Source organism: Amblyraja radiata, chromosome 2, assembly GCF_010909765.2.
Source record: "Amblyraja radiata isolate CabotCenter1 chromosome 2, sAmbRad1.1.pri, whole genome shotgun sequence".
Lineage (NCBI taxonomy): Eukaryota > Metazoa > Chordata > Chondrichthyes > Rajiformes > Rajidae > Amblyraja > Amblyraja radiata.
In genome coordinates this window covers 120,503,314-120,530,812 of record NC_045957.1, presented here as the reverse complement: position 1 = coordinate 120,530,812, position 27,499 = coordinate 120,503,314, and the positions used below count along the sequence as shown (strand labels likewise).

The 27,499-nt window shown below is 48.1% G+C and overlaps 1 protein-coding gene across 1 annotated transcript in view; it reads left to right on the top strand.

Annotated features, from left to right (window-relative positions):
- The window catches only part of nphp3 (nephrocystin 3), a 59,938-nt gene that overhangs the window by 17,419 nt on the left and 15,020 nt on the right, over positions 1-27,499 (top strand). Inside the window, exons 6-15 of the mRNA XM_033040035.1 lie at positions 1,048-1,151; positions 5,976-6,090; positions 10,644-10,787; positions 13,034-13,131; positions 15,606-15,708; positions 18,304-18,386; positions 19,595-19,733; positions 23,298-23,462; positions 25,898-25,998; positions 27,009-27,131. Of these exons, the coding sequence (XP_032895926.1) occupies positions 1,048-1,151; positions 5,976-6,090; positions 10,644-10,787; positions 13,034-13,131; positions 15,606-15,708; positions 18,304-18,386; positions 19,595-19,733; positions 23,298-23,462; positions 25,898-25,998; positions 27,009-27,131 (1,175 nt within the window). The remainder of the gene's footprint in view (positions 1-1,047; positions 1,152-5,975; positions 6,091-10,643; positions 10,788-13,033; positions 13,132-15,605; positions 15,709-18,303; positions 18,387-19,594; positions 19,734-23,297; positions 23,463-25,897; positions 25,999-27,008; positions 27,132-27,499) is intronic.

Below are 27,499 nucleotides of genomic sequence, written 5' to 3'. Positions count from 1 at the left end.
ACAGCATGGCAACGGAGGCGTTCGCCTGACCGTAGCAGCTGGAACAGTCCGTTGATCTTGTCCGTAGTCTCCCATGATCTTGTTGGCTCTGGAGTTGCACCTTCTGATGTATAGTTTCTGCAGGGGGGGGGGGGCGAGTGTAGTTCCCATAGTGCATTCGGCCGAACGCACTACTCTCTGCAGAGCCTTCTTGTCCTGGGCAGAGCAGTTCCCAAACCAAATCGTGATATTTCCGGACAAGATGCTTTCCACAGCCGCTGGTGGGCCAAAGGGCTCGTTTCCACGCTACACATCTAAGCTAGTTGAGGGCAGTGTTGTGTGTGGTGTTCAAGACCCTGATGGTTGTTGGGACAAAGGTGTTCTTGGATGAGGTGGTCACGGTTTGGAGACTACTGTGCCTATACTCATCCATCCATTCATTCATCATCGTTGAAAACATTAGCGATGCAGTGGCGCTAATTTCCGACGGGTACGGTGACGGAAGCACCGCACATCTCCGTCCTCCAGTTCCTGCGGACTTCCGCCGCTGGAAGTACAGGATTTTGGTGCGTGTGTGTGCTTTATCATCACTCCTCACAACGCTATGTACAACTGTGATCGCAACTTCTACTGAAGTGTGGATGGCCGTTGGCTCGCTAGGAGCTCATCTGCCCTTTGACAGGTTTGTGTGTCCTTTGACAGTGTTTTTTTGACACTGCCCTTTGACAGTGTTTTTGGTCCTGCTGGGGGTCCACAGCCCCCTCCTCACCTGGCAAACCAGGTGGAAGAGACGGTTTAGTCTCCGACTATCCGACCATGGAGCGGGTAGTACGGAATTACATGGTACCCGTGGCGGGGGAGGAACTCCCCCCCCCCCCCCGACCTGACCTGACCTACCTATACGATAGGGGCCAAACGTGGGCTAGGGGGGTTGACCTGCATGGTTAGCATCTTGGTCAGCATGAATGAGTTGGGCCGAAGGGCCTGTTTCCCTGCTGTGTGACTCTATGCAAAAACGGACAGTTCTCGCGATGTGCTCTAACCTCTTACACCTGCCTCTGATTCTAGTATTACGAGCGGCTGAATGATCTGGTGTCTGCCCCTGCACCCATACCTCCACTGCTTGTGTCAGGAGGACCTGGCTCGGGGAAATCCCTGCTGCTCTCCAAATGGTATGATGCTATTCACTTCTTTTGTATTGCCTGATGTAGGAAGGAACTGCAGATGCCGGTTTAAACCGAAGACAGAAACAAAAAGCTGGAGTAACTCAGCGGGACAGGCAGCATCTCTAGAGAGAAGGAATGGGTGACGTTTCAGGTCGAGACCCTTCTTCAGACTGACAATAGACAATAGACAATAGCTCCCTCTTCCCCCCTCTCCCATCGGGCAAATGGTATAGAAGTTTGAAAACGCACACCTCCAGATTAGGTCATAAGGTGATAGGAGCAGAATTAGGCCATTTGGCCCATTAAGTCCACACCACCATTTAATCATGGCTGATCTATCTCTCCCTCCTACCCCATTCTCCTGTCTTCTCCCCATAACCCCTGACACCCGTACTAATCAAGAATCTATCTATCTCTGCCTTAAAAATATCGATTGACTTAGACAATAGACAATAGGTGCAGGAGTAGGCCATTCGGCCCTTCGAGCCAGTACCTCCATTCTATACGATCATGGCTGATCATCCACAATCAGTATCCCGTTCCTGCCTTCTCCCCATATCAGGGCGTCCAACATTGGGTGTGAGGTGAGAGTGAGAAATTGCAAGGGATTGCACCGAACGAGTGGGGTGGGGGGGGGAGGGTGTGTCGTAGGGGAGTGTCCCCCCTCCCACGGTAGGAAGCTTTTGCATTTTTCAGTTTGAAATTGTGGAATCTGGTGCATTCTTTTAACTTACACTTGATGCAACATTTATGCTTCAAATTGGATTAGGTGTGAATACAGTTAGGTTAAATTACATTCCACAGTAGAGCCAGGCTCCGATCACCAGGTGCAGACATGAATTATGCATATATAGAGAAACAAAAACATAGAAACAAGGCAAGAGGAGTCAGACTTCCATCACTGTTCTGCACAAATAAATCAATTAACCTCACCCTTTGACTATAGAAACAAGATGAAAATAATGCCACATATTCAACCGTATATGGTTCAATGAAATTAAGATATATATGTAAAACATATATATGGAAACAGACCCTTCGGCCCACCAAGTCCACACCGACCGCAATCTATCATACACCAGTTGTATCCTACACGCCAGGGACAATTTACAGAAGCCAATTAACCTACAAACCTGCACTTCTTTCAGATGTGGGAGAAACCGGAATTTCCACAGAAAACCATAAGGAGAATGTACAAATACTATACAGACACCCATTCATTTTTTTTCTGGAATATTTATTATGGTGACACGTCAGTAAAGATGAATACATGATTCTGATTACTGCCTTTAGTTGGATAATACACATCTCCAGTCATTGTGTTTTATGGCTGGTTTTCAACCTCTTCAGTCTGAAGGTCTCGACCCGAAACATCACCCATTCTTTCTCTCCAGAAATGCTGCCTGTCCTGCTGAGTTATTCCAGTTTTTAGTATCTATCAGTTTAAACCACCATCTGCAGTTCCTTCTTACACTCTTTATTAAGCGAAACAGGTCCTATTCTCATAATATTATTCACCTCAACTAAGTCTTTTCTTCACCTCCGTTGCTGCAGAGAATACAATCCCAGTTATCAAATCTTTCTTCAAAGTGAAACAAAAATTCCAGCCCTGCCAACATGTTCATTAATCGCCCCTGGATTATCTCCAGAGCAATTGCACCCTTTCTACAGTGTGTCATAGTCTTATAGCATGCAAACAGGCCCTTCATCCGAACTTGTTCATGCAGATCAAGATGCCCCATCTAAACTAGTCCCATTTATCCGCATTTGGCCCAAATCCTTTTAAACCTCGTGTGTGTGCCAGTGTGTGTGTTAGGTTGTGTGTGTGAGTGTGGGGTCAGTGAAGCGGCGCCAACACCCGGAGTGAGCGGAGACTTGGCGATGTCCGGGGAGCATTTCCCTCTCCCCCCCCCACCCCTCCCCGGGAATGGTCCGGGGGAGGAGAGGGTCAGTGACCTGGGGGTCCAAGGGAGGTGAGGAACAGTGACCCGGGCCTTAGCCCGAGATTCATCCCCGCGGCTCCGGAGGCGGCACCGACGCCCCCACTCACCCGGTCCGCTCCTGGATCAGGGCGAGGGTTAAAACTCCATGCGGTGTGGACAGAGCGGCCGCCGGACACAGAGCCGCCGGAGGTGAGGGTTGGAGGTGTGAGCAGTACCTCGGGGTGGGGTGAGGGGGGGGGGGTCGGTGCTGGGACCACCGCCGTGTCTCACCTATCACACCATCTGCACGGGAATGTGAATGGCGGGTGAGGCAGCATCTATAGAGCAGTAGACAAAAATGCTGGAGAAATGCTTGAGTCTGAAGAAGGGTCAAACTCAGACATAGATGCTGCCTCACCCGCTGAGTTTCTCCCGCACTTTTGTCTACACTGCCATTTTAAATAGTGTGCGATGGGCTTAAGCCGATTAAATTGCTTGTTCTATATGGGGAACCCGCCGACAAAAAACTATTCTCATTGGTGAGTGTGGAGGAGTGTGACTTTATTTATTTATTTATTCATATCTTTGTTTAAATATTTTTTTGAGCGTGAGAACTTCTGTCATCAGCGTGAGAGCGTGAGAATTTCCTCAAATGTGTTAGTCTCACGCTCAATGCGTGAGAGCTGGCAGCCCTGCCATATCCCCTGACTCCTCTATCTTTAAGAGCCCTATCTAACTCTCTCTTGAAAGCATCCAGAGAATTGGCCTCCACCGCCCTCTGAGGCAGAGAATTCCACAGATTTGCAACTCTCTGGGTGAAAAAGTGTTTCCTCATCTCCATTCTAAATGGCTTACTCCTTATTCTTAAACTGTGGCCCCTGGTTCTGGACTCCCCCAACATCGGGAACATGTTTCCTGTCTCTAACATGTCCAAACCCCTAATAATCTTACATGTTTCAATAAGATCCCCTCTCATCCTTCAGAGTATACAAGTCCAGCCGCTCCATTTTATCAACATATGACAGTCCTGCCATCCCGGGAATTAACCTTGTGAACCTACGCTGCACTCCCTCAATAGCAAGAATGCCCTTCCTTAAATTTGGAGACCAAAACTGCACACAATACTCCAGATGTGGTCTCACTAGGGCCCTGTACAACCTCAGAAGGACCTCTTTGCTCCTATACTCAACTCCTCTTGTTCTGAAGACTGCCTGCTGTACCTACAGTGACTGATGTACGAGGACCCCCAGACCCCGTTGTACTTCCCCTTTTCCCAACTTGACACCATTTGGATAATAATCTGCTTTTCTATTCTTGCCACCAAAGTGGATAACCTCACATTTATCCACATTAAACTGCATCTGCCATGCATCTGCCCAACCTGTCCAAGTCACCCTGCATCCTCATAGCATTCTCTTCACAGTTCACACTGCCACCCAGCTTTGTGTCATCTGCAAATTTGCTAATGTTACTTTGAATCCCTTCATCTAAATCATTGATGTATATTGTAAATAGCTGCGGTCCCAGCACCGAGCCTAGCGGTACTCGACTAGTCACTGAAGAAACGTCACCCATTCCTTCTCTCCAGAGATGCTGCCTGTCCAGCTGAGTTACTCCAGCAGTTTGTGTTTCTCTTGTATTTCCTTCTCCTTATGTGTCCCATTGTGTCAACAGAATGTCAAGAGTCAAGAGTGTTTTATTGTCACATGTCCCGGACTGGACAATGAAATTCTTACTTGCTGTAGCACAACAGAATATGTGAATATGTAAACATTATATATAACGGGAAAAAAAAAGTTCAATAAATGTGGAAACAAGGAACTGCAGATGCTGGTTAAGACACAAAAAAATGCAAAGTGCTGCATACGTTTGGGAACCTGAGGTCACTTTTTTCTCAGAGGGTGGTGGGTGTAAGGAACAAGCTGCCAGAGGAGGTTGTTGAGGCGGGGACTATCACATAATTTAAAAGATACTTGGATTGGACAGGTTTAGCAGGATATGGGCCAAACGCAGGCGTGTGGGACTAGTGTAGATGGGGCATGTTGGTGGGTGTGGGCAAGTTCTGCTGAAGGGCCTATTTCTCTGCGACTCTATGCTGGCTGTTTCCAGCTGTTGCTGCTTGGTTTGATTGTTATTGATTATATGGGGGTGCAGTTCAGTAAAAGAGAGCACTCGGGCCACTTGGGCAAACTCTTCCTCACTCACTGACGCGATGCTTTAGCTAATTTATATCAGGATTCATCAGTCTTCTGACATCAAGTCTGAAGAAGGGTCTCGACCCAAAACATCGCCCATTCCGTCCTGCTGAGTTACTCCAGCACTTTGTGTCTACCTTCGATTTAGCCCAGCATCTGCAGTTCTTTCTTACACACGGCTTTTTTAATAACGGTTTAAATAGGGGCGGCACGGTGGAGTTGCTGCCTCACAGCTCCAGAGACCCGGGTTCCATCCTGACCACGGGTGCTGTCTGTGCGGAGTTTGCACCTACTCCCCGTGACTGGTGTTTTTTTCTCCGGTTTCCTCCCACATCCCAACGATGTACGGTCTGTAGGTTTATTGGCTTTGGTAAAAATGTAACTTGTCCCTAGTGTGTAGGATAGTGCTAGTGTACAGGGTGATTGCGAGTCAGCCCGGATTCGATGGGCTGAAGGGCCTGTTTCCGTGCTGTATCTCTAAAGTAAACTCGGATGGAATTATTCCTCTGCTGTGTTTTGATTTCTGTGTGTGTGTGTCAGGGGTTATGGGGGGGAAGGTAGGAGAATGGGGTTAGGAGGGAGAGATCGATCAGCCATGATTGAATTGGCGGAGTAGACGTGATGGGCCGACTGGCCTAATTCTCCTCCTATTCCTTATCGTGTTGATCCGCGATTTGCTTTTGGTATTAACTTGTTTTTCTTGTCTTTTAAAGGATTGAGCATCAACACAAGGCTTCACCGAGCACTTTACTGTTGTATCACTTTGCAGGAAGGCCTTTGTCCACCAGCTCCGAGCCAGCACTCATAATTAAACGACTCACCGTCAAGGTAGGGACTTGCATCAATAGACAATAGACAATAAGTGCAGGAGTAGGCCATTCGTCCCTTCGAGCCGGCACTTCCATTTAATGTGATCATGGCTGATCATCCCCAATCAGTACCCCGTTCCTGCAATTCTTTCCATATCCCATGACTCCGCTATCTTTAAGAGCCCTATCTAGCTCTCTCTTCAAAGTATCCAGAGAACCGGCCTCCATCGCCCTCTGAGGCAGAGAATTCCACAGACTCACCACTCTCTGTGAGAAAAAGTGTTTCCTCGTCTCCTGTTCAAAATGGCCGACCCCTTATTCTAAGTGCTGGAGTAACTCAGCGGGTCAGGCAGCATCTCTGGAGAGAAGGAATGGGTGACATATCCCCTGACTCCGCTATCTTAAAGGTATTGAAACAATGGAAGGCAGCATTTCGTTAATTATAAACACTGGAAATACTTAACAGATCTCACGCACGAACGTTTTAATTCTGTCTCTCTTCCCACATAAACAGCCTGACCTGCTTAATATAGTATTATTGTGATGTATTTGGAACATGAGTAACTGCAAAGTGAAATTTGCTTTGTAAATATTACACTTGCGGGCGCCGCCATTTTTTGCCGGCATTATTCAGCCTCCAAATGTCCGGTCGGCCCGCTCGCTCGGGAGCAGTAAAGGAGCAGTTCCTGCGGACCAACATCCCTCTCCTCTCCTCTCCCGGCTGTCTCTGTATCCCAGGGGAGGGAGCGCCTCCTGTAGCCGACCTTGAAGGCGCTGGAGGCATTACCCCGGCTCACCTTCTTGCTGAGTACATGGACAGGAAAGGTTTAGAATGATTTTGCCCAAACGCGAGCATGGTGGGACTAGTGTAGATGGGGCAGGCATCTTGGTCGGCGTGGACGAGTTAGGCGAGGGGCCTGTTTCCACACTGTACGACTCGAATCAATAATAGAAATAAGTAATAGTAATAATTGTCAGTGCAAACTGAAAGTCAGTCGTGCAACCAAAACGTAATCCTGAGTAGATCATAGTTGCTGAAGTTGGGCCTTGTCTTGTGCAGTGTTCAACAGTTCGATGGTTGTTGGGGGCGAAGCTGTTCTTGAACCTGGAGGTCACGGTTTTCAGGCTCCTGCACCTTCTTTCCGATGGTCGCAGCGAAATGAGAGCGTGGCCAGGGTAGTGTGGGTCTCTGATGATGCTGGCTGCCTTTTTGAGGCAGCGCCTCCTGCAGATGCCTGCGATGGTGGGGAGGTGAGCACCTGTGGGTGCGGCAGCATCTATGGAGCGAAGGAAATAGGCAACGTTTCAGGCTGATGCAGGGTGGGGTGGGGGAGCGGGAAGAGGAAAGGAAGAGGAGGAGCCAGAGGGCTGAGGGAGAGAGGCCATGGTCAGAGTGAGCACCACCGGAAATTGGAGGAGCAGCACCTCATATTCCGCTTGGGCAGTCTGCTCCACTGCGCCTTGAACGTTGACTTCTCCAATTTCCGGTAGCCCTTGCTGTCTCCTCCCCTTCTCAGCTCTCCCTCAGCCCTCTGGCTCCTCCTCTTCCTTTCTTCTTCCCGCCCCCCCCACCCTACAAGGGAAATCAGGGATAGTATCAAAACAAAAGATGAAGCATACAAATTAGCCAGAAAAAGCAGACTACCAGAGGACTGGGAGAAATTCAGAGTCCAGCAGAAGAGGACAAAGGGCTTAATTAGGAAAGGGAAAATATATTATGAAAGAAAACTGGCAGGGAACATAAAGACTGACTGCAAACGCTTTTATAGATATGTGAAGAGAAAAAGATTAGTTAAAACAAATGTTCCTTGCAGTCAGAAACAGGTGAATTGATTATGTGGAACAAGGACATGGCAGACCAATTGAATAACTACTTTGGTTCTGTCTTCACTAAGGAAGACATAATTAATCTGCCGGAAACAGTAGGGGACCGGGGGTCAAATGAGATGGAGGAACTGAGTGAAATCCAGGTTAGTCGGGAAGTAGTGTTAGGTAAATTGAATGGATTAAAGGCCGATAAATCCCCAGGGCCAGATAGGCTGCATCCCAGAGTGCTTAAGGAAGAAGCCCCAGAAATAGTGGATGCATTAGTGATAATTTTTCAAAACTCTTTAGATTCTGGAGTAGTTCCTGAGGATTGGAGGGTAGCTAATGTAACCCCACTTTTTAAAAAGGGAGGTAGAGAGAAAACGGGGAATTACAGACCAGTAGTCTAACATCGGCAGTGGGGAAAATTCTGGAGTCAGTTATTAAAGATGGGATAGCAGCACATTTGGAAAGTGATGAAATCATTGGACAAAGTCAGCATGGATTTATGAAAGGTAAATCATGTCTGACGAATCTTATAGAATTTTTCGAGGATGTAACTAGTAGAGTGGATAAGGGAGAACCAGTGGATGTGTTATATCTGGACTTTCAGAAGGATTTCGACAAGGTCCCACATAAGAGATTAGTATGCAAACTTAAAGCACACGGTATTGGGGGTTCAGTATTGATGTGGATAGAGAACTGGCTGGTAGACAGGAAGCAAAGAGTAGGAGTAAACAGGACCTTTTTAGAATGGCAGGCAGTGACTAGTGGGGTACCGCAAGGCTCAGTGCTGGGACCCCAGCTATTTACAATATATATTAATGTTTTGGACGAGGAAATTGAATGCAACATCTCCAAGTGCGGATGACACGAAGCTGGGGGGCAGTGTTAGCTGTGAGGAGGATGCTAGTAGGCTGCAAGGTGACTTGGATAGGTTGGGTGAGTGTGCAAATGCATGGCAGATGCAGTATAATGTGGATAAATGTGAGGTTATCCACTTTGGTGGCAAGAACAGGAAAGTAGACTATTATCTGAATGGTGGCCGATTAGGAAAAGGGGAGATGCAACGAGACCTGGATGTTATGGTACACCAGTCATTGAAAGTAGGCATGCAGGTGCAGCAGGCAGTGAAGAAAGCGAATGGTACGTTAGCATTCATAGCAAAAGGACTTGAGTATAGGATCAGGGAGGTTCTACTGCAATTGTTCAGGGCCTTGGTGAGACCACACCTGGAGTATTGCGTACAGTTTTGGTCTCCTAATCTAAGGAAAGACATTCTTGCCATAGAGGGAGTACAGAGAAGGTTCACCAGACTGATTCCTGGGATGGCAGGATTTTCATATGAAGAAAGACTGGATAGACTCGGCTTGTACTCGCTAGAATTTAGAAGATTGAGGGGGGGTCTTATAGAAACGCACAAAATTCTTAAGGGGTTGGATAGGCTAGATGCAGGAAGATTGTTCCCGATGTTGGGGAAGTCCAGAACAAGGGGTCACTGTTTAAGGATAAGGGGGATGACTTTTAGGACCGAGTTTTCTTTCACACAGATAGTGGTGAGTCCGTGGAATTCTCTGCCACAAAGTAGTTGAGGCCAGTTCATTGGCTATATTTAAGAGGGAGTTAGATATGGCCCTTGTGGCTAAAGGGATCAGGGGGTATGGAGAGAAGGCAGGTACAGGATACTGAGTTGGATGATCAGCCATGATCATATTGAATGGCGGTGCAGGCTCGAAGGGCCGAATGGCCTACTCCTGCATCTATTTTCTATGTTTCTATCTTCGGTTTCCTCCCTCACTCCAAGGACGTGCAGGTATATAGGCTAATTGGCTTGGTAAATGGAAAATCTGTCTCTAGTGTGTGTAGGATAGTGTTAATGTGTGGGGATCGCTGGTCGGCACGGACTCGGTGGGCCAAAGGGCCTGTTTCTCTAAACTAAACTCAACACTGACATGGGTGGTATTGCAGATGGTGAAGCTGGGTGTTACATTTTGGGACATCTAACAATGTCAGGACCTACACAGTCAATGGCAGGGCTCTGGGTAGTGTTGTAGAGCAGAGGGATCTTGGAGTGCAGGTGCATGGTTCCTTGAAAGAGGCATCACAGGTGAATCACAGCGGGGGAAGAAAAATACTTTTAGCACGTTGGCCTTCATGAGCTGCCGGAGGAGGTAGTTGAGGCAGGGACTATCGCAACATTTAAGGGACATTTAGACAGGTACATGTATAGAACAGGTTTAGAGGGATGTGGGCCAACGCAGGCAGGTGGGACTGGTGTAGATGGGGCATATTGGGCGGTGTGGGCAAGCTGGGCCAAAGGGCCTGTTTCCACTATGTATCATTCTGTGACTCCATGATGTGCTGAATGTAGATTCTCCAAGCTGCGTCAGTGCTGCTAAATTTGTTCCATATAATGGATTGTCTGAAGATGGGTCTCGACCCGAAACGTCACCCATTCCATCTGTCCAGAGATGCTGCCTGACCCGCTGAGTTACTCCAGCACTCTGTGAAACGTCACCTATCCATGTTCTCCACAGATGCTGCCTGACCCGCTGAGTTACTCCAGCATTCTGTGAAACGTCACCTATCCATATTCTCCACAGATGCTGCCTGATCCGCTGAGTTACTCCAGCATCTCTGAAACTGTCACCTATTAATGTTCTCCACAGATGCTGCCTGATCCGCTGAGTTACTCCAGCACTCTGTGAAACGTCACCTTTCCATATTCTCCAACATACTATAATGGATGGTCTTGTTCACTTGCAGCTGTTGCAACATTCCTGGTCCATGTCAGCTCTTACACTGGATCCGAGCAAGTTACTGGAAGAGTTCCCTCGATGGCTGGAGAAATTATCTGCACGCCATCAGGGCAGTATCATCATCATCATCGACTCCATCGACCAGATCGAGGTAGGAACACGACAAGGGACTGTCATATGCTGAGAGAATGGAACGACTGGGCTTGAATGGAGTTTAGAAGGATGAGAGGAGATCTCATTGAAACATATAAGATTATTAAGGGTTTGGACACGCTAGAGGCAGGAAATATGTTCCCGATGTTGGGGAAGTCCAGAACCAGGGGCCACAGTTTAAGAATAAGGGGTAAGCCATTTACAACGGAGATGAGGAAACACTTTTTCTCACAGAGAGTTGTGAGTCTGTGGAATTCTCTGCCTCAGAGGGTGGTGGAGGCCGGTTCTCTGGATATTTTCAAGAGAGAGCTAGATAGGGCTCTTAAAAATAACAGTCAGGGGATATGGGGAGAAAGCAGGAATGGGGTACTGATTGTGGATGATCAGCCATGATCACATTGAATGACGGTGTTGGCTCGAAGGGCTGAATGGCCTACTCCTGCACCTATTGTCTATTGACAAAAGACCATTTAAACAGTAAATTAAAAAAAGGATCATAATGCTGGAAATGTTGGATTAACTCATTATGAAAAGAGCAACTGTTAATGTTTTAGACAGATGCAAAATGCCGTAGTAACTCAGCGGGACAGGCAGCATCTCTGGAAAAAAGGAATAGGTTACGCTTCGCGTCGAGACCCTTCTCCAGACAGTATTGGGGAAAGGGAAATGAGAGATATAGGTGATGTACTGAGATATAGAACAAATGAATGAAAGGTATGCAAAAATGATGGTACTCGGGGCTCTCGTGGACATTTTACAACATGTTGAAAAATCTTCACGAGTCTTCACGAGTTTACCGTGTTTCCCGAGTACCTGCCGTTAGCGTTACGAGCCGCTAAGAGACGTCCCCGAGCTCCGACGTACTCGCTACGTACATTCTACGTGCTTACCATGTGTTTGATTTTATTTTAAACTTGGAAGAGCTCTTGGGTGAACAGTGGGACAGGGCTTTAAAACTCTCTTGAAAACATCCAGTGAATTGGCCTCCGTTGCCTTCTGTGGCAGAGAATTCCACAGATTCACAACTCTCTAAAAAGTGAAAAAGTTTTTTCCTCATCTCAGACGCTAATGGCCAACCCCTTAGTCTTAAACTTTTCGTAACACTGAGTTTTGGCAATGTAATTTATGAATTAATTTAATGGTGTGGGTGTTTTTATTAAGGAAGATGATATCTCAACAGCTAAAGAAATTAATAGCTTCACACATTCATCAGAACCCTCTGGCACAGAGGAGGAGATCTTGCGCGTAGCATTCAGAGCTTCCTGTTCAGGGCCATTTCACAATTAACCATCCAATGATTTTCTGAGTTGTGAAATTGGCTCATTTATTGCCCATCAAACCTTCTGTGGAATGTCTACTCTCATAATTAACACCATAAGAAAGCCCTGTTTATATAGTGATAAATGTTAAAGACTGCATGCAATAAACGTCTCCTGGCTTCCTCACCCCTGCATCTGTTTCCAGAGCATCTGTTTTCATACTCATACTTACTTCATTAGCCACGTATCTAAGAAAGAACTGCAGATGCTGGAATAATCGGTTAGACAAAAATGCTGGAGAAAAGAGCGGGTGATGCAGCATCTATGGAGCGAAGGAATGGGTGATGTTTCGGGTCGCGACCCTTCTTCAGACACGTCTCAGTCTGAAAGAGAGAAATATAGAAAATAGGTGCAGGAGGAGGTCATTCGGCCCTTCGAGCCAGCACCGCCATTCATTGTGATCATGGCTGATCGTTCCCAATCAATAACCCGTTCCTGCCTTCTCCCCATATCCCTTGATTCCACTAGCACCAAGAACTGGTGAGTCTGTGGAATTCTCTGCCTCAGAGGGCGGCGGAGGCAGGTTCTCTGGATGCTTTCAAGAGAGAGCTAGATAGGGCTCTTAGAAATAGCGGAGTCAGGGGATATGAGGAGAAGGCAGGAACGGGGTACTGATTGGGGAGGATCTGCCATGATCACATTGAATGGCGGTGCTGGCTCGAAGGGCCGAAAATGCCTACTCCTGCACCTATTGTCTATTGTCTATCGCTGTAACTGTGACCATCCCGTACAGAGACTGTGAGTCTACCCGATCTATTCCTCTGGTGATTTTGAACACGTGTGTGTGTGTGTGTGTGTGTGTGTGTGTGTGTGTGTGTGTGTGTGTGTGTGTGTGTGTGTGTGTGTGTGTGTGTGTGTGTGTGTGTGTGCGCGCGCGATGAAGCAGTGCCTCGGTTGTACACAGAGTGTTTCCATTTGCTTTCAGCAAGCTGAGCGTCACATGAAGTGGTTAATCGACCCACTCCCTGTAAACGTCAGAGTGATCGTCTCTGTCAACGTGGAGACCTGCCCGCAAGCATGGAGGTCGGTAACCAAATGCTTTTTGACGGTAGACAAAAATGCTTCAGAAACTCAGCGGGTGGGGCAGCATCCATGGAGCGAAGGAATAGGTGACCTTTCGGGTCGAGACCCTTCTTCAGAGCATTCAAAAACTGCTTTTTGACAATCTTTTTATGTTGAGCTTAAAGGCCCTGTCCCACTGAAGAAGGGTTTCAGCCCGAAACGTCGCCTATTTCCTTCGCTCCATAGATGCTGCCTCACCCGCTGAGTTTCTCCAGCACTTTTGTCTACCAACATTTTAAATGTGTCTTTGGCAATTATTGTTCAATTGTATTTTGTTGTTGCATGTACCTAGACAAAGTGAAATTCCTTTTCAGTAAAAACCTTGTAACATTGATTTCTCTAACTTCAAGTAACCGCGGCATTCCCTCTCTCTCATTATCCCTCCCCCACCCAAGTCGCACCAGCTTCTCGTTCTCACCCAACAATCAGCTGACAACGGCCTGTTTCCTTTATCATCGTTACTTGTTTGCATATCTTTCATTCATTGTTCTTTATCTCCACATCACCGTCTGTATCTCTCGTTTCCCTCTTCCCTAACCAGTCTGAAGAAGGGTCTTGTCCCGAAACATCACCCATTCCTTCTCTCCAGAGATGCTGCCTGTCCCGCTGAGTGACTCCAGCATTTTGTGTCTATCTTCGAGTCTAAGTTGATGTTCATACGTGATAGTAGCAACGTTAGCCTGTCAATAATAGTGGCTCTTTCCGCTTGGATTATTTCGCTATGAAATGTTTTGCCTCATAAGAGCAGAATTAGGCCATTCGGTCCATTACGTCGACTCCGCCATTCTATCATGGTTGATCTGTTTCTCCCTCCTAACCCCATTCTCCTGCCCTCTCCCCGTAACCCCTGCCACCCGTACTAATCAAGAACCTGTCAATCTCCGCTTTAAAAACTTGGCCTTCGCAGCAGTTTCGGGCAAAAAAAAACTTGCTCTACATGGGTACAATCATACTCGAGTACAAGAGGATAGAGAACATGGATAGGTGACGTTTCACAGAGTGCCGGAGTAACTCAGCGGGTCAGGCAGCATCTGTGGAGAACATGGATAGGTGACGTTTCACAGAGTGCCGGAGTAACTCAGCGGGTCAGGCAGCATCTGTGGAGAACATGGATAGGTGACATTTCACAGAGTGCCGGAGTAACTCAGCGGGTCAGGCAGCATCTGTGGAGAACATGGATAGGTGAAGTGTCACAGAGTGCTGGAGTAACTCAGCGGGTCAGCTAGTCCTGGACTCTCCCACTAGTGGAAACATCCTCTCCACGTCCACTCTATCCAAGCCTTTCACTATTCTGTACATTTCCATGAGGTCGCCCCTCATTCTTCTAAACTCCAGCAAATATAGGCCCAATGCCGTCAAACAAAACTGACAACCGTACCAATCAAGAATCTATCTATCTCTGCCTTAAAAATATCCATTGACTTGGCCTGCACAGCCTTCTGTGGCAAAGATGTCCACTTGTCAGCGCCTTTTATATGCCGACTATTTGAACACCTTGGGTATGGAAGGAAAGGATTTCGCTGCGACTTGTCACCTGTGACAATAAAGCGTTTATTCATTCATTCATCATTCGTTCAATAGTGTGGTTAAGGTGATATTTGGTGCCGCTATGATTTGTGTCACTGCGCGTCCTTGGAGTGCGGGAGGAAACCGGAGCACCCGGAGAAAACCCATGCAGGTCACGGGGAGAACTTGCAAACTCCGTGCAGACAGCACCCCGGAGTCAGGATGGAACCCAGATCTCTGACCGGCTGAGTTACAAGGCTTAAAGCCAGCTTCTTTCCCGAGGCCGTGAGACTTTTAAACTCGCTAACCTCACTGACTGAACCCTCACCACCTCAGTGAACTGTCTGCTGCTACTGATGCTGCTATGGACATTATTATGCTGCTGTCTTTTAACCATGCTGCTTTTTTACTTTTTACTATTTATCCATAGGCTCATTATTATTTAGATTTTATTGTGGAAGGTTTTTATATGTTAGAATTTAATGATGTCTTTACTGCACTTTATTGATGTCAATTGACAATAGACAATAGGTGCAGGAGTAGGCCATTCGGCCCTTCGAGCCAGCGCGACCATTCAATGTGATCATGGCTGATCATCCCCAATCAGTACCCCGCTCCTGCCTTCTCCCCATATCCCCTAACTCCGCTATTTTTAAGAGCCCTATCTTGCTCTCTCTTGAAAGCATCCAGAGAACCTGCCTCCACTGCCACAGAATTCCACAGACTCACCACTCTCTGTGAGAAAAAGTGTTTCCTCGTCTCCGTTCTAAAATGGCTTACTCCTTATTCTTAATGAAAGGTACATGTCTTCCTGCACTATTACGCTGCTCGGACCTGCGTATAAATTTCGTTCACGATTCATGTGGAAGCATGTTTTTTATCGAATGACAATAAATAAATAAATTAAATGAAATGTATGTTACAACCAGGTTGTGGCCGACCCTTCACCTTGACCCGCTGAGCCCGAAGGACGTCATAGCTCTGATCACCGCAGAGTGCCACCACGCGGACGTCAAGCTCACCCGAGAGCAGGTTTGTACTCAGCCGCCGACAAAACCATCTGTACATTTGACGGTTTCACCCAATGCAAACAGCGAGGACATGCTTGCCATTGAAGGAGCGCAGCGTAGGTTCACCAGGTTACTTACCGGGATGGCGAGTCTGACACTCAGTACGATGAAAGAACGGGTCGACTGGGCTTGTATTCGCTGGAATTTAGAAGGATGAGAGGAGGGGGATCTAATAGAAACGAGGAAGGACATCCTTGTGATTGAGGCAGTGCAGCATAGGTTCATGAGATTGATCCCTGGGATGGCGGGACTATGAGGAAAGATTGAAAAGACTAGGCTTGTATTCGCCAGAGTTTAGAAGGATGAGGGGGTATCTCATAGAAACATATAAAATTATAAAAGGACTGGACGAGCTAGAAGCAGGAAAACTGTTCCCAATGTTGGGCGAGTCCAGAACCCGGGGCCACAGTCTTAGAATAAAGGGGAGGCCATTTAAGACTGAGGTGAGAAAAAACTTTTTCACCCAGAGAGTTGTGAATTTGTGGAATTCCCTGCCTAGAGGGCAGTGGAGGCCAAATCACTAGATGGATTTAAGAGAGAGTTAGATAGAGCTCCAGGGGCTAATGGAATCAAGGGATATGGGGAGAAGGCAGGCACGGGTTCTTGATTGGGGACGATCAGCCATGATCACTATGAATGGCAGTGCTGGATCGAAGGGCTGAATGGCCTCCTCCTGCACCTATTTTCTATGTTTCTATATAAAACTCTTAAGGGATTGGACAGGCTAGATGCAGGAAACGTATTCCCGATGTTGGGGGGAATTCCAGAACCAGGGGTCGCAGTTTAAGAATTAAGGGGTAGGCTATTTAGGACTGAGATGAGGAAAAACTTTTTCACCCGGAGAGTTGTGAATCTGTGGAAATCTCTGCCACAGAAGGCAGTGGAGGCCAATTCACTGGATGTTTTCAAGAGGGAGTTAGATTTAGCTCTTTGAGCTAACGGAATCAAGGGGTACTGATTGTGAATGATCAGCCATGATCACATTGAATGGCGGTGCTGGCTCGAAGGGCCGAATGGCCTACTCCTGCACCTATTTTTCTATGTTTCTATGTATGTGGGTAAGTGAACGATTAAGAGGGCTAATACAGCATTGATACGATCTGATGCAATAGAATAATTATCCCAGGAGGGTTATTGATCCACCAACAGTCATAAAAACACAGAATACACGGAACATGAAATTAAAGTGACGAGTGGAAAGGCTTGGGGATGTGCTAAGATTGAGATGGATGGGGGGGGGCAGGGGGGAGTCAGACTCGGTCTACCCCACAACAGAGGAGTTGTACAGTTTGATAGCCACAGGGAAGAAGGAACTCCTGTGGCGTTCCGTGCTGCATCTTGGTGGGAACCAGTCTGTTGCTGAAGGTGCTCCTCAGGTTGACCTGAGGTCAATGAGGTCGGCACGGGGGCGCAGCGGTAGAGTTGCTGCCTCATGGCGCCAGAGACCTGGGTTCCATCCTGACTCCGGGTGCTGTCTGTACGGAGTTTGCAAGTTCTCTCCATGACTGTAGACTAGTGGCTCATGGTATGAGTCATGCATTTGTAGTTACGCCCACGAGCCTGTTAGCGTCTGCTGCATTCCGTTAGTCTTAAAGTGAACTCTCAAGTGAGAAGTTGTATTGCTGGTTCTTAATAAACTCTATATAACCTGACCTGGTGTGAGGCCACTGTTATTAGGAACATAGAAAATAGTGCAGGAGGAGGCTATTCGGCCCTTCGAGCCAGCACCGCCATTCATTGTGATCATGGCTGATCATCCCCAATCAATAACCCGTGCTTGCCTTCTCCCCACATCCCTTGATTCCACTAGCCCCTAGAGCTCTATCTAACTCTCTCTATGTGTGCATATATATATATTCTATGGTATTTGGTCACACTGATCTGATCTGTTCTGCATTTATGCCTAAAATATTCTGTCGTGCTGCAGCAGCAAGCAAGAGTTTCATTGTCCTATCTGGAACATCTGACAATAAACTCTCTTGACCTGACTTGATCTTTGAGGGGGGAGGTGACATTGTTATGGAAATGATCTTTGCTGTTTGTGTGCCTGTATAAGGTTAATTCCCGGGATGGCGGGACTGTCAAGTGCTGAGAGAATGGAGCGGCTGGGCTTGTACACTCTGGAGTTTAGAAGGATGAGAGGAGATCTCATTGAAACATATAGAAACATATAAGATTGTTAAGGGCTTGGACACACTAGAGGCAGGAAACATGTTCTCGATGTTGGGGAAGTCCAGAACCAGGGGCTACAGTTTAAGAATAAGGAGTAAGCCATTTAGAACGGAGACAAGGAAACACTTTTTCTCACAGAGAGTGGTGAGTCTGTGGAATTCTCTGCCTCAGAGGGCGGTGGAGGCAGGTTCTCTGGATGCTTTCAAGAGAGAGCTAGATAGGGCTCTTAAAAATAGCGTAGTCAGGGGATATGGGGAGAAGGCAGGAACGAGGTACTGATTGGGAATGATCAGCCATGATCACATTGAATGGCGGTGCTGGCTCGAAGGGCCGAATGGCCTACTCCTGCACCTATTGTCTATTGTCTATTGTCTATTGTATGCAGGTGAAGCGGCTGGAGAAGCATTGCCGATCTGCAACAACGTGCAACGCCCTCTACGTTACTCTCCTGGCCAAGATGCTCACATGGTGAGTGCCACGCAGTTTGTACAGGGCCCTGGTAAAACCACATCTGGAGTATTGTGTACAGTTTTGGTCTCCTAATTTGAGGAAGGACATCCTTGTGATTGAGGCAGTGCAGCATAGGTTCACGAGATTGATCCCTGGATGGTGGGACTGTCATATGAGGAAAGATTGAAAAGACTGGGCTTGTATTCACTGGAGTTTAGAAGGATGAGGGGAGGGTCTAATAGAAACATATAAAATTATAAAAGGACTGGACAAGCTCGATGCAGTAAAAATGTTCCCAATGTTGGGCGAGTCCAGAACCAGGGGCCACAGTCTTAGAATAAAGGGGAGGTCATTTAAGACTGAGGTGAGAATTTTTTTTTAACCCAGAGAGTTGTGAATTTGTGGAATTCCCTGCCACAGAGGGCAGTGGAGGCCAAATCACTGGATGGGTTTAAGAGAGTGTTGGATAGAGCTCTAGGGGCTAGTGGAATAAAGATATATGGGGAGAAGGCAGGCACGGGTTATTGATTGGGGATGATCAGCCATGATCACGACGAATGGCGGTGCTGGCTTGAAGGGCCGAATGGCCTCCTCCTGCACCTATTTTCTACGTTTCTATGTTTCACACACACATACACATGATGTGCTGGCTCTGGAGAGGGTCCCTGTACAGGAGGGTCACGACAATTATCCCAGCAATGAGTGGGTTCCCATATGATGAGCGTTTGTCGGCACTGGGCCTGTACTCGCTGGTGTTTAGAAGGATGAGGCGGGGGACCTCATTGAAACTTACAGAATAGTGAAAGGCCTGGATAGGGTGGATGTGGAGAGGATGTTTCCACTAGTGGGAGCGTCTAGGACCAGAGGGCACAGCCTCAGAATTAAAGCAATTTCCATTAGGAAGATGAGGAGGAATTTCTTTAGTCAGAGGGTGGTGAATCTGTGGAATTCATTGCCACAGACGGCTGTGGAGGTCAAGTCAGTGGTTATATTTAAGGCAGAGATAGATAGATTCTTGATCAGTACGGATGTCAGGGGTTATGGGGAGAAGGCAGGAGAATGGGGTTAGGAGGGAGAGATAGATCAGCCATGATTGAATCGATGAGCCGAATGGCCTAATTCTCCTCCTATCACTGTTGTACATGTTTCATTTGATTAAAAGTTACCACCAGCTTAGTATATTAAAATGCCTGGATGCTAATGTGATGATCCTTGTCTCTGTTTAGCGTCAAAGGCCTTGGAGATGTCGACGTTATTGTCCAGCAGTGTTTTGAATGTCAGGACACCGTCTCCTTATACAGGCTGGTGCTGCAGTCTGTACAGCAGGCACTGCACACTGACGGGGCCAAACAACTAATGCAGGAGGTGAGGACAAGTGTTGCTGTGAACTCGGAGATATCTGTACGGATGGAACCCCGGTCTGGCGCCGTGAGGCAGCAGCTCTACCCGCTGCGCCACCGTGCCAGTCCTAATCTCCTTAGTTATATGGTAACAAAGAATGAACAGTGTTTGACATTGTCCCAATTCATAGGGACCAAAGGTAGACAAAATTGCTGGAGAAACTCAGCGGGTGCGGCAGCATCTATGGAGTGAAGGAAATAGGCAAAGTTTCGGGCTGAAACCCTTCTTCAGACCCATAGGGACCAAAGTTTGCTGGCTATCTCTAATCAATACCCCAAATGCAGCTTAACCAAAGTCCTAACATAGTTCCCTCCCCGCCCCCTCTTTCAGCTTTCTTCCCACTGCACCCCTCCATTCAGTCAGAAGAAAGGTCCCAACCTGAAACGTCAGCAGAGATGGTGCCTGATCCACTGAGTTACTCCAGCACTCTCGTGTCTTTTGTAAATAAGCACCTTTACTTTACAGTTTAGAGACACAGTGCAGAATCAGCCCCTTTGGCCCACCGAGTCTGCACCAACCATCGATCACTCCGCACCCTATCACTATCCCACACACTGGGGACAAATCACAGAAGCTAATTAATCTACGAATCTGTACGTGTTTGGAGTGTGTTGAGGAAACCGGAGCACCTGGAGAAAAACCACACAGGTCACGGGGAGATGGTACAAACTCCGTACAGACAGCAGCCTGTAGTCAGGATGGAACCCGGGTCACTTATTTATGAACGACTAATGATGAACAGATACCGGTATACCAGAACCAAACACAGTCAGTCAATGAGAAAAAATATGTACAAATCCAGAATCAACAAATTTACCCCCTGGGTAGGTGAAATGTTTCTCCCCAGGTTGGGAACCCTTGGCAATAGTCAAAGTAGTCAAAGTAGCCTTTATTGTCATTCAGACCTTGCGGTCTGAACGAAATTTCGTAGCCTTGCAGTCCTACATATAGTAAAAAATGACAAAAACACACAAAAAACACAAATTAACATCCACCACAGTGAGTTGAATACTCCTCACTGTGATGGAAGGCAAAAGTCTTAAGCCTTTGTCTCTTCCCTTCTTATTCTCCCTCTGCGCCGAGGCGATCAAGGCTTCGGATGTTGTGACCCCGCCGGGTGATGATAAGTAATGTCAGTCCCGCGGCTGAATCCAAGCTCCGCGAACGGGCCGGTTCAACCTCGCGGCCCGGGGTGGCCGAAGCTGCGGCCCTCCAGTCCAGAGGACGCAGCTGTTGTCGCGGGAGCTCCGGAGAACAGGTCACCAACCTGGGACCTGCGAGCTCCCGACAATATCGTCCACCGGGCCCGCGGCCGATCCTCCGAGGTCGGATCGCTGCTGCCGCTGCCTCTGCCCGCTCCGAGGTCTGGTGGCTGCTGCCGCTGCCGCTGCCCGCTCCGAGGTCTGGTCGCCACTGCCGCAGCCGCTGCCCGCTCCGGGGTCGGGTCGCCGCTGCCCCAGCTCCGAGGCCGCCAGCTCCGCTATTAGGCCTCGGCGCAGGCGGAGACGGAGACGGGGGATACGACAAGAGAAGTCGCATCCCCCCCGAAATAAGAGACCAAAACCATGTTTTCTCCCCCCCACCCACACACATACACAATAAACCAAAAATGAACTAAAACAGAACAAAACAACACAAAAAAGAAAAAAAACAGACGGACTGCAGGCGAGCCGCAGCTGCTAAGGCAGCGCCGCCATCTTGAACATCAATAGACAATAGACAGTAGGTGCAGGAGTAGGCCATTCGGCTCTTCGAGCCAGCACCGCCATTCAATGTGATCATGGCTGACCATCCCCAATCTGTACCCCTTCTCCCCATATCCCCTGACTTCGCTGTTTTTAAGAGCCCTATCTAGCTCTCTCTTGAAAGTATCCAGAGAACCGGCTACCACCGCCCTCTGAGGCAGAGAATTCCACAGACTCCACAACAGGCCTAAGGGCCTGTCCCTGTGCTGTTCCTCGATTCCCTCAATTCGAATCCCTCGATTCCTCTACTCTGGGCAAGAGATTCTGTGCGTTTACCCAATCTATTTTGTGCACCTCTATAAGATCATCTCTCTTGATCCTGCTCTCCAAGGAATAGAGTCCCAGCCTTCCCAACCTTTCCCTATAGCTCAAGCCCTGGAGTCCTGGCAATATCCTTGCACCCTTTGCAGCTTGACAAAATCCTTGACTACAACTTGGTGCCGAAAACTGAACACAATACTATAAATGTGGCCTCACCAACGTCTTGTATAACTGCAACATGACCCCCCCAACCTCTATACTCAATACTCTGACGGTGACCAAAGCGCTGCTCGCCTTGTTTTAAGAGATTTATTTGGAATCCGAGGGGTAACTTCTCCATACAGAGGGTGGTGGGTGTATGGAACAAGCTGCCACAGGAGGTAGTTGAGGCTGGGACTATCCCATCGTTTAAGAAACAGTTGGATAGGTACACGGATAGGACAGGTTTGGAGGGTTATGGACCAAATGCAGGCAGGTGGGACTGGGGTAGCTGGGACATTGTTGGCCGCTATGGGTGAGTTGGGCCGAAGGGCCTGTTTCCACGCTGTATCACTGTGACTCTATGACCTGTCTACCTGTTTCTTAAACATTGGCATAGTCTCTGGCAGTTTGTTCCATACACCCATCTGTGTGAAAAAGTTAGCCCTCAGATTCCTATTAAATCTTTTCCCCTTCGCCTTGAACCCATGTCCTCTGGTCCTCAATTCTCCTACTCTAGGCAAGAGACTCTGTGCATCTGGGCATGAAGAGTTTTGTGGGATATCGGTCATATACAAGCAAGTGGGGGGGGGGGGGGGGAGGGGGGGGGTGGGGGTGGGGGGTGGGAGGGGGTGGGGGGGGTGGGTGGGGGGGGGGGGGGTGGGGGGAGGGGGGGGGGTGGGGGTGGGGGGGAGGGGGGGGAGGGGGGGGGGGGGGGGGGGTGGGGGTGGAGGGGGGGTGGGGGTGGGGGGGGGGGTGGGGGTGGAGGGGGGGGGGGGGAGCCCAGTACAATCGAGCCATCCTCAGTTTACAGATACAGGATAAAGAGTGTAAAAATAGACAATAGGTGCAGGAGTAGGCCATTCAGCTCTTCTAGCCAGCACCACCATTCAATGTGATCATGGCTGATCATCCACAATCAGTACCCCGTTCCTGCCTTCCCCCCAAATCCCCTGACTCCGCTATCTTTAAGAGCCCTATCTAGCTCTCTTGAAAGTATCCAGAGAACCTGCCTGCACCGCCCTCTGAGGCAGAGAATTCCACAGACTCACCATTCTCTGTGAGAAAAAGTGTTTCCTCGTCTCCGTTCTAAATGGCTTACTCCTTATTCTTAAACTGTGACCCCTGGTTCTGGACTCCCCCAACATCGGGAACATGTTTCCTGCGTCTAGCGTGTCCAAACCCTGAATAATCTTATATGTTTCAATGAGATATCCTCTCATCCTTCTAAACCGAGGTTGTACCTTCCCTAGGCTTAAGGTATGTGCTTTTCAATGGTGAGTAGGTAGCAGTAAGTATTTCCACCTGTGTTTCCCGTTTGCAGATGCTGTGCCTGATCTACGTGAGCCACAACGGTGTGAGTGAAGGTGAGCTGCTGCAGATTTACCCTGAGCTTCTCTGGCCCACCTTGTCCTCGCTTCTCCGCAGCTTGCAGAGCACGTGCGTGCTGGCACAGAGCTGTGGCCTCCTCAACTTCCAGCACCTGCAGGTGAGAACACCTGCTTTACAGTTGCGTTTAATTTATGCCCATGTCTTCCAGAGATGCTGCCTGACCCGCTGTCTCTCCGGCACTTTGCATGCACAGAAACATAGACAGTAGGTGCAGGAGTAGGCCGTTCGGCCCATGTGATCATGGCTGATCATCCCCAATCAGTACCCCGTTCCTGCCTTCTCCCCATATCCCCTGACTCCACTAACTTTTTCAGAGCCCTATCTAACTAAGGGGGAGTTAAATGTGGCCCTTATGGCTAAAGGGATCAGGGGATATGGAGAGAAGGCAGGTACAGGATACTGAGTTGGATGATCAGCCAAGATCATATTGAATGGCGGTGCAGGCTCGAAGGGCCGAATGGCCGAATGGCCTACTCCTGCACCTATTTTCTATGTTTCTATGTTTAACGCTCTCTTTTGAATGCATCCAGTGAATTGGCCACCACTGCCTTCTGTGGCAGAGAATTCCACAGATTCACAACTATGTGTGCAAAAGCTTTTCCTCATCTCAGTTCTAAATGGCCTACCCCTTATTCTTAAACTGTGGCCCCTGGTTCTGGACTCCCCCAACATCGGGAACATGTTTCCTCCATCGAGTGTGTCCAATCCCTTAATAATTTTCTATGTTTCTATATGATATCCTCTCATCCTAAATTCCAGTGAATACAATCCCAGTCGCTCCATTCTTTCATCATATGACAGTCCCGCCATACCGGGAAATACCTTCGAGAACCTACGATGCACTCCCTCAATAGCAAGAATGTCCTTCCTCAAATTAGGAGACCAAAACTGCACACATTACACCAGGTGTGGTCGTACTAGGGCCCTAAACAATTGCAGAAGGACCTCTTTTCTCCTATACTCAACTACTCTCGTTATGAAGGCCAACATGCCATTCGCTTTCTTCACTGCCTGCTGTACCTGCATGCTTACGTTCGTGACTGATGTACAAGGACACCCAGGTCTTGTTGTACCTAACCTCTCCTTTTCCTAACCTGACACCATTCAGATAATAATCTGCCTTCCTGTTCTTGCCAACAAAGTGGATAACCTCACATTTACCCATATTGAACTGCATATGCCATGCATTTGCCCACTCCCCCAACCTATCCAAGTCACCCTGCAAACTTAGCATTCTCTTCACAGTTCACACTGCCACCCAGCTTTGTGTCATCTGCAAATTTGCTAATGTTACTTTTAATATTGTAAATAGCTGCGGTCCCAGCACCGAGCCTTGCGGCACCTCACTAGTCACTGCCTGCGATTCTGAAAGGGACTCGTTAATTCCTACTCTTTGTTTCCTGTCTGCCGACCAATTCTCTATCCATGTCAATACCCTACCCCCAATACCCCACCCCCAATTTTGCCCACTAATCTCCTATGTGGGACCTTATCAAAGGCTTTCTGAAAGTCCAGGTACACTACATCCACTGGCTCTCCTTAATTATCCAGAATCTGTACCCTGTTCCTGCTTTCTCCCCATATCCCTTGAGTCTGTAAGCCCCAAGAGCTAAATCTAACTCTCTCTTGAAAACATCCAATGAATTGGCCTCCACTACCTTCTGTGGCAGGGAATTCCACAGATTCACAACTCTCTGGGTGAAAACATTTTTTCTTCATCTCGCCTTCCCCTTATGCTTATACTTCGAGCCCTGCTTCTGGACTCCCCCAACATGGGGAACATTTTTCCCGCCTCTTGCCTGTCCAATCCTCTAAGAAATGTATCTGTTTCTATAAGATCCCCTCTCACCTTTCTAAATTCCAGTGAATACAAGGCCATATGACAGTCCCGCCATCCCGGGAATTAACCTGGTGAGCCTACGCTGCACTCCCTCAATAGCAAGAATGTCCTTCCTTAAATTAGACCAAAATTGTACACAATACTCCAGGTGCGGTCTCACCAGGGCTCTGTAGAACTGCAGAAGTATCTGCCTCTGTTGTATCTGCCTCTGTTGTATCTGCCTCTGTTGTATCTGCCACTGTTGTATCTGCCACTGTTGTATCTGCCACTGTTGTATCTGCCTCTGTTGTATCTGCCACTGTTGTATCTGCCACTGTTGTATCTGCCACTGTTGTATCTGCCACTGTTGTATCTGCCACTGTTGTATCTGCCACTGTTGTATCTGCCACTGTTGTATCTGCCACTGTTGTATCTGCCTCTGTTGTATCTGCCTCTGTTGTATCTGCCACTGTTGTATCTGCCACTGTTGTATCTGCCACTGTTGTATCTGCCACTGTTGTATCTGCCACTGTTGTATCTGCCACTGTTGTATCTGCCACTGTTGTATCTGCCACTGTTGTATCTGCCACAGTTGTATCTGCCATTGTTGTATCTGCCACTGTTGTATCTGCCACTGTCTTATCTCCTCTATCGTATAGTAAATGCCACGATCATCGTTGTTGAGCATTTACAATCTTCTTGTTGAGTTGCAGGCTTTGGACGCAGTGCGATTGGAATATATGGAGAAAAAAGGACAGGATTCTGTTACAGTTTACAGAGAAAAACTAGTGCAGTATTTTTCGCATCAAATGAGGTATCTATGGTCCTGTTTTCTTTGTTAAACTTATTCTGCTAACTCAGGTCATTCATTGAAATTTGGTTCTTATCCATTTAAATGAGACTCATTCTCCTAATCTCTGCACTTTGTCCCAAACACCTGCCTGTCAAAAAAAAACCTCTCACCTGTGACTGCCTATTGCCTGCCACGCTTTGTTCTGTCCCTCCCTTTTCCAGCTTTCTCCCCCCTCCCCCCCCCCCCCCCAAGTCTGAAGAACCGTCCCGACCCGAAACATCACCTATCCATGTTCTCCAGCGATGCTGCCTGACCCGCTGAGTTACTCCAGCACTCTGTGAAACGTCACCTATCCATGTTCTCCACAGATGCTGCCTGACCCGCTGAGTTACTCCAGCACTCTGTGAAATGTCACCTATCCATGTTCTCCACAGATGCTGCCTGACCCGCTCTAGTTGGTGATTGGATGGTTTAGTTGACTTTTAAATGTTGCTCCAGTACCTGCTACGACCTCCTCTGGCAGCTCGTTCCACTAGTCATAGAGTGAAACAGTGTGGAAACAGGCCCTTCGGCCCAACCTGCCAACACCGACCAACATGCCCCTTCTGCACTAGTCCCACATGGCTGCCTTTGGCCCGTATCCCTCCAAACCTGTTAATAGACAATAGGTGCAGGAGTAGGCCATTTGGCCCTTCGAGCCAGCACCGCCATTCAATGTGATCATGGCTGATCATCCCCAATCAGTACCCCGTTCCTGCCTTCTCCCCATATCCCCTGAGGCCTATCTAGGTCTCTCTTGAAAGCATCCAGAGAACCTGCCTCCACCACCCACTGAGGCAGAGAATTCCACAGACTGAGGCAGAGAATTTCATAGACCTGTCCCGTCCATGCATCTTTGCAAATATGTCTTAAACGTTACGATAGCTCCCGCCTGTTCTACATTGGCCTTGTTTTGTTTGCGTGCCATTTGTTTGGTTTATCAGGTGGGTTTACTCCCGTTGGTGAGTGATTAACGATGTGTGTTTCTGCAGTCAGGGCAGAGTGACGTGGCGGGGAGTGGATGAGCTGCCCTGGCTCTTCCTGCAGCAGGGGGACAAGACCAAGCTGCACGACTGTCTGCTCAACCTTTTTGTGTCTCAGAACCTGTACAAGAGGTAGGCCGCTGGACTGCTCAACAACCAACCAAGTTACAAGTACCCGAGGGTGGGGAGGGGGAGCACACGGGTGCCATCTCAGCACTATCGAGTCCAGAGATCCTATAGCGAGCAAGATAGGTCACTCGACGAAAAAGGCGTAGTACGGTCAGCCAACTCCACGATGTCAGGCCGCAATTCCGTCGGACAGTGCGGATACGGAAACAAATCGCATCTCCGTCGAGGCAAGAGATTGAAAAATAGCCTCCATCAACTCCACCCCCCCACATAAAACAAACCAAGGAAGAATAAAACATACTTTTTAACACGTACTTAAAATAACAAAACAGAAGAAAGGACAGACTGACTGCTGGTGGCATCCTTTCTAG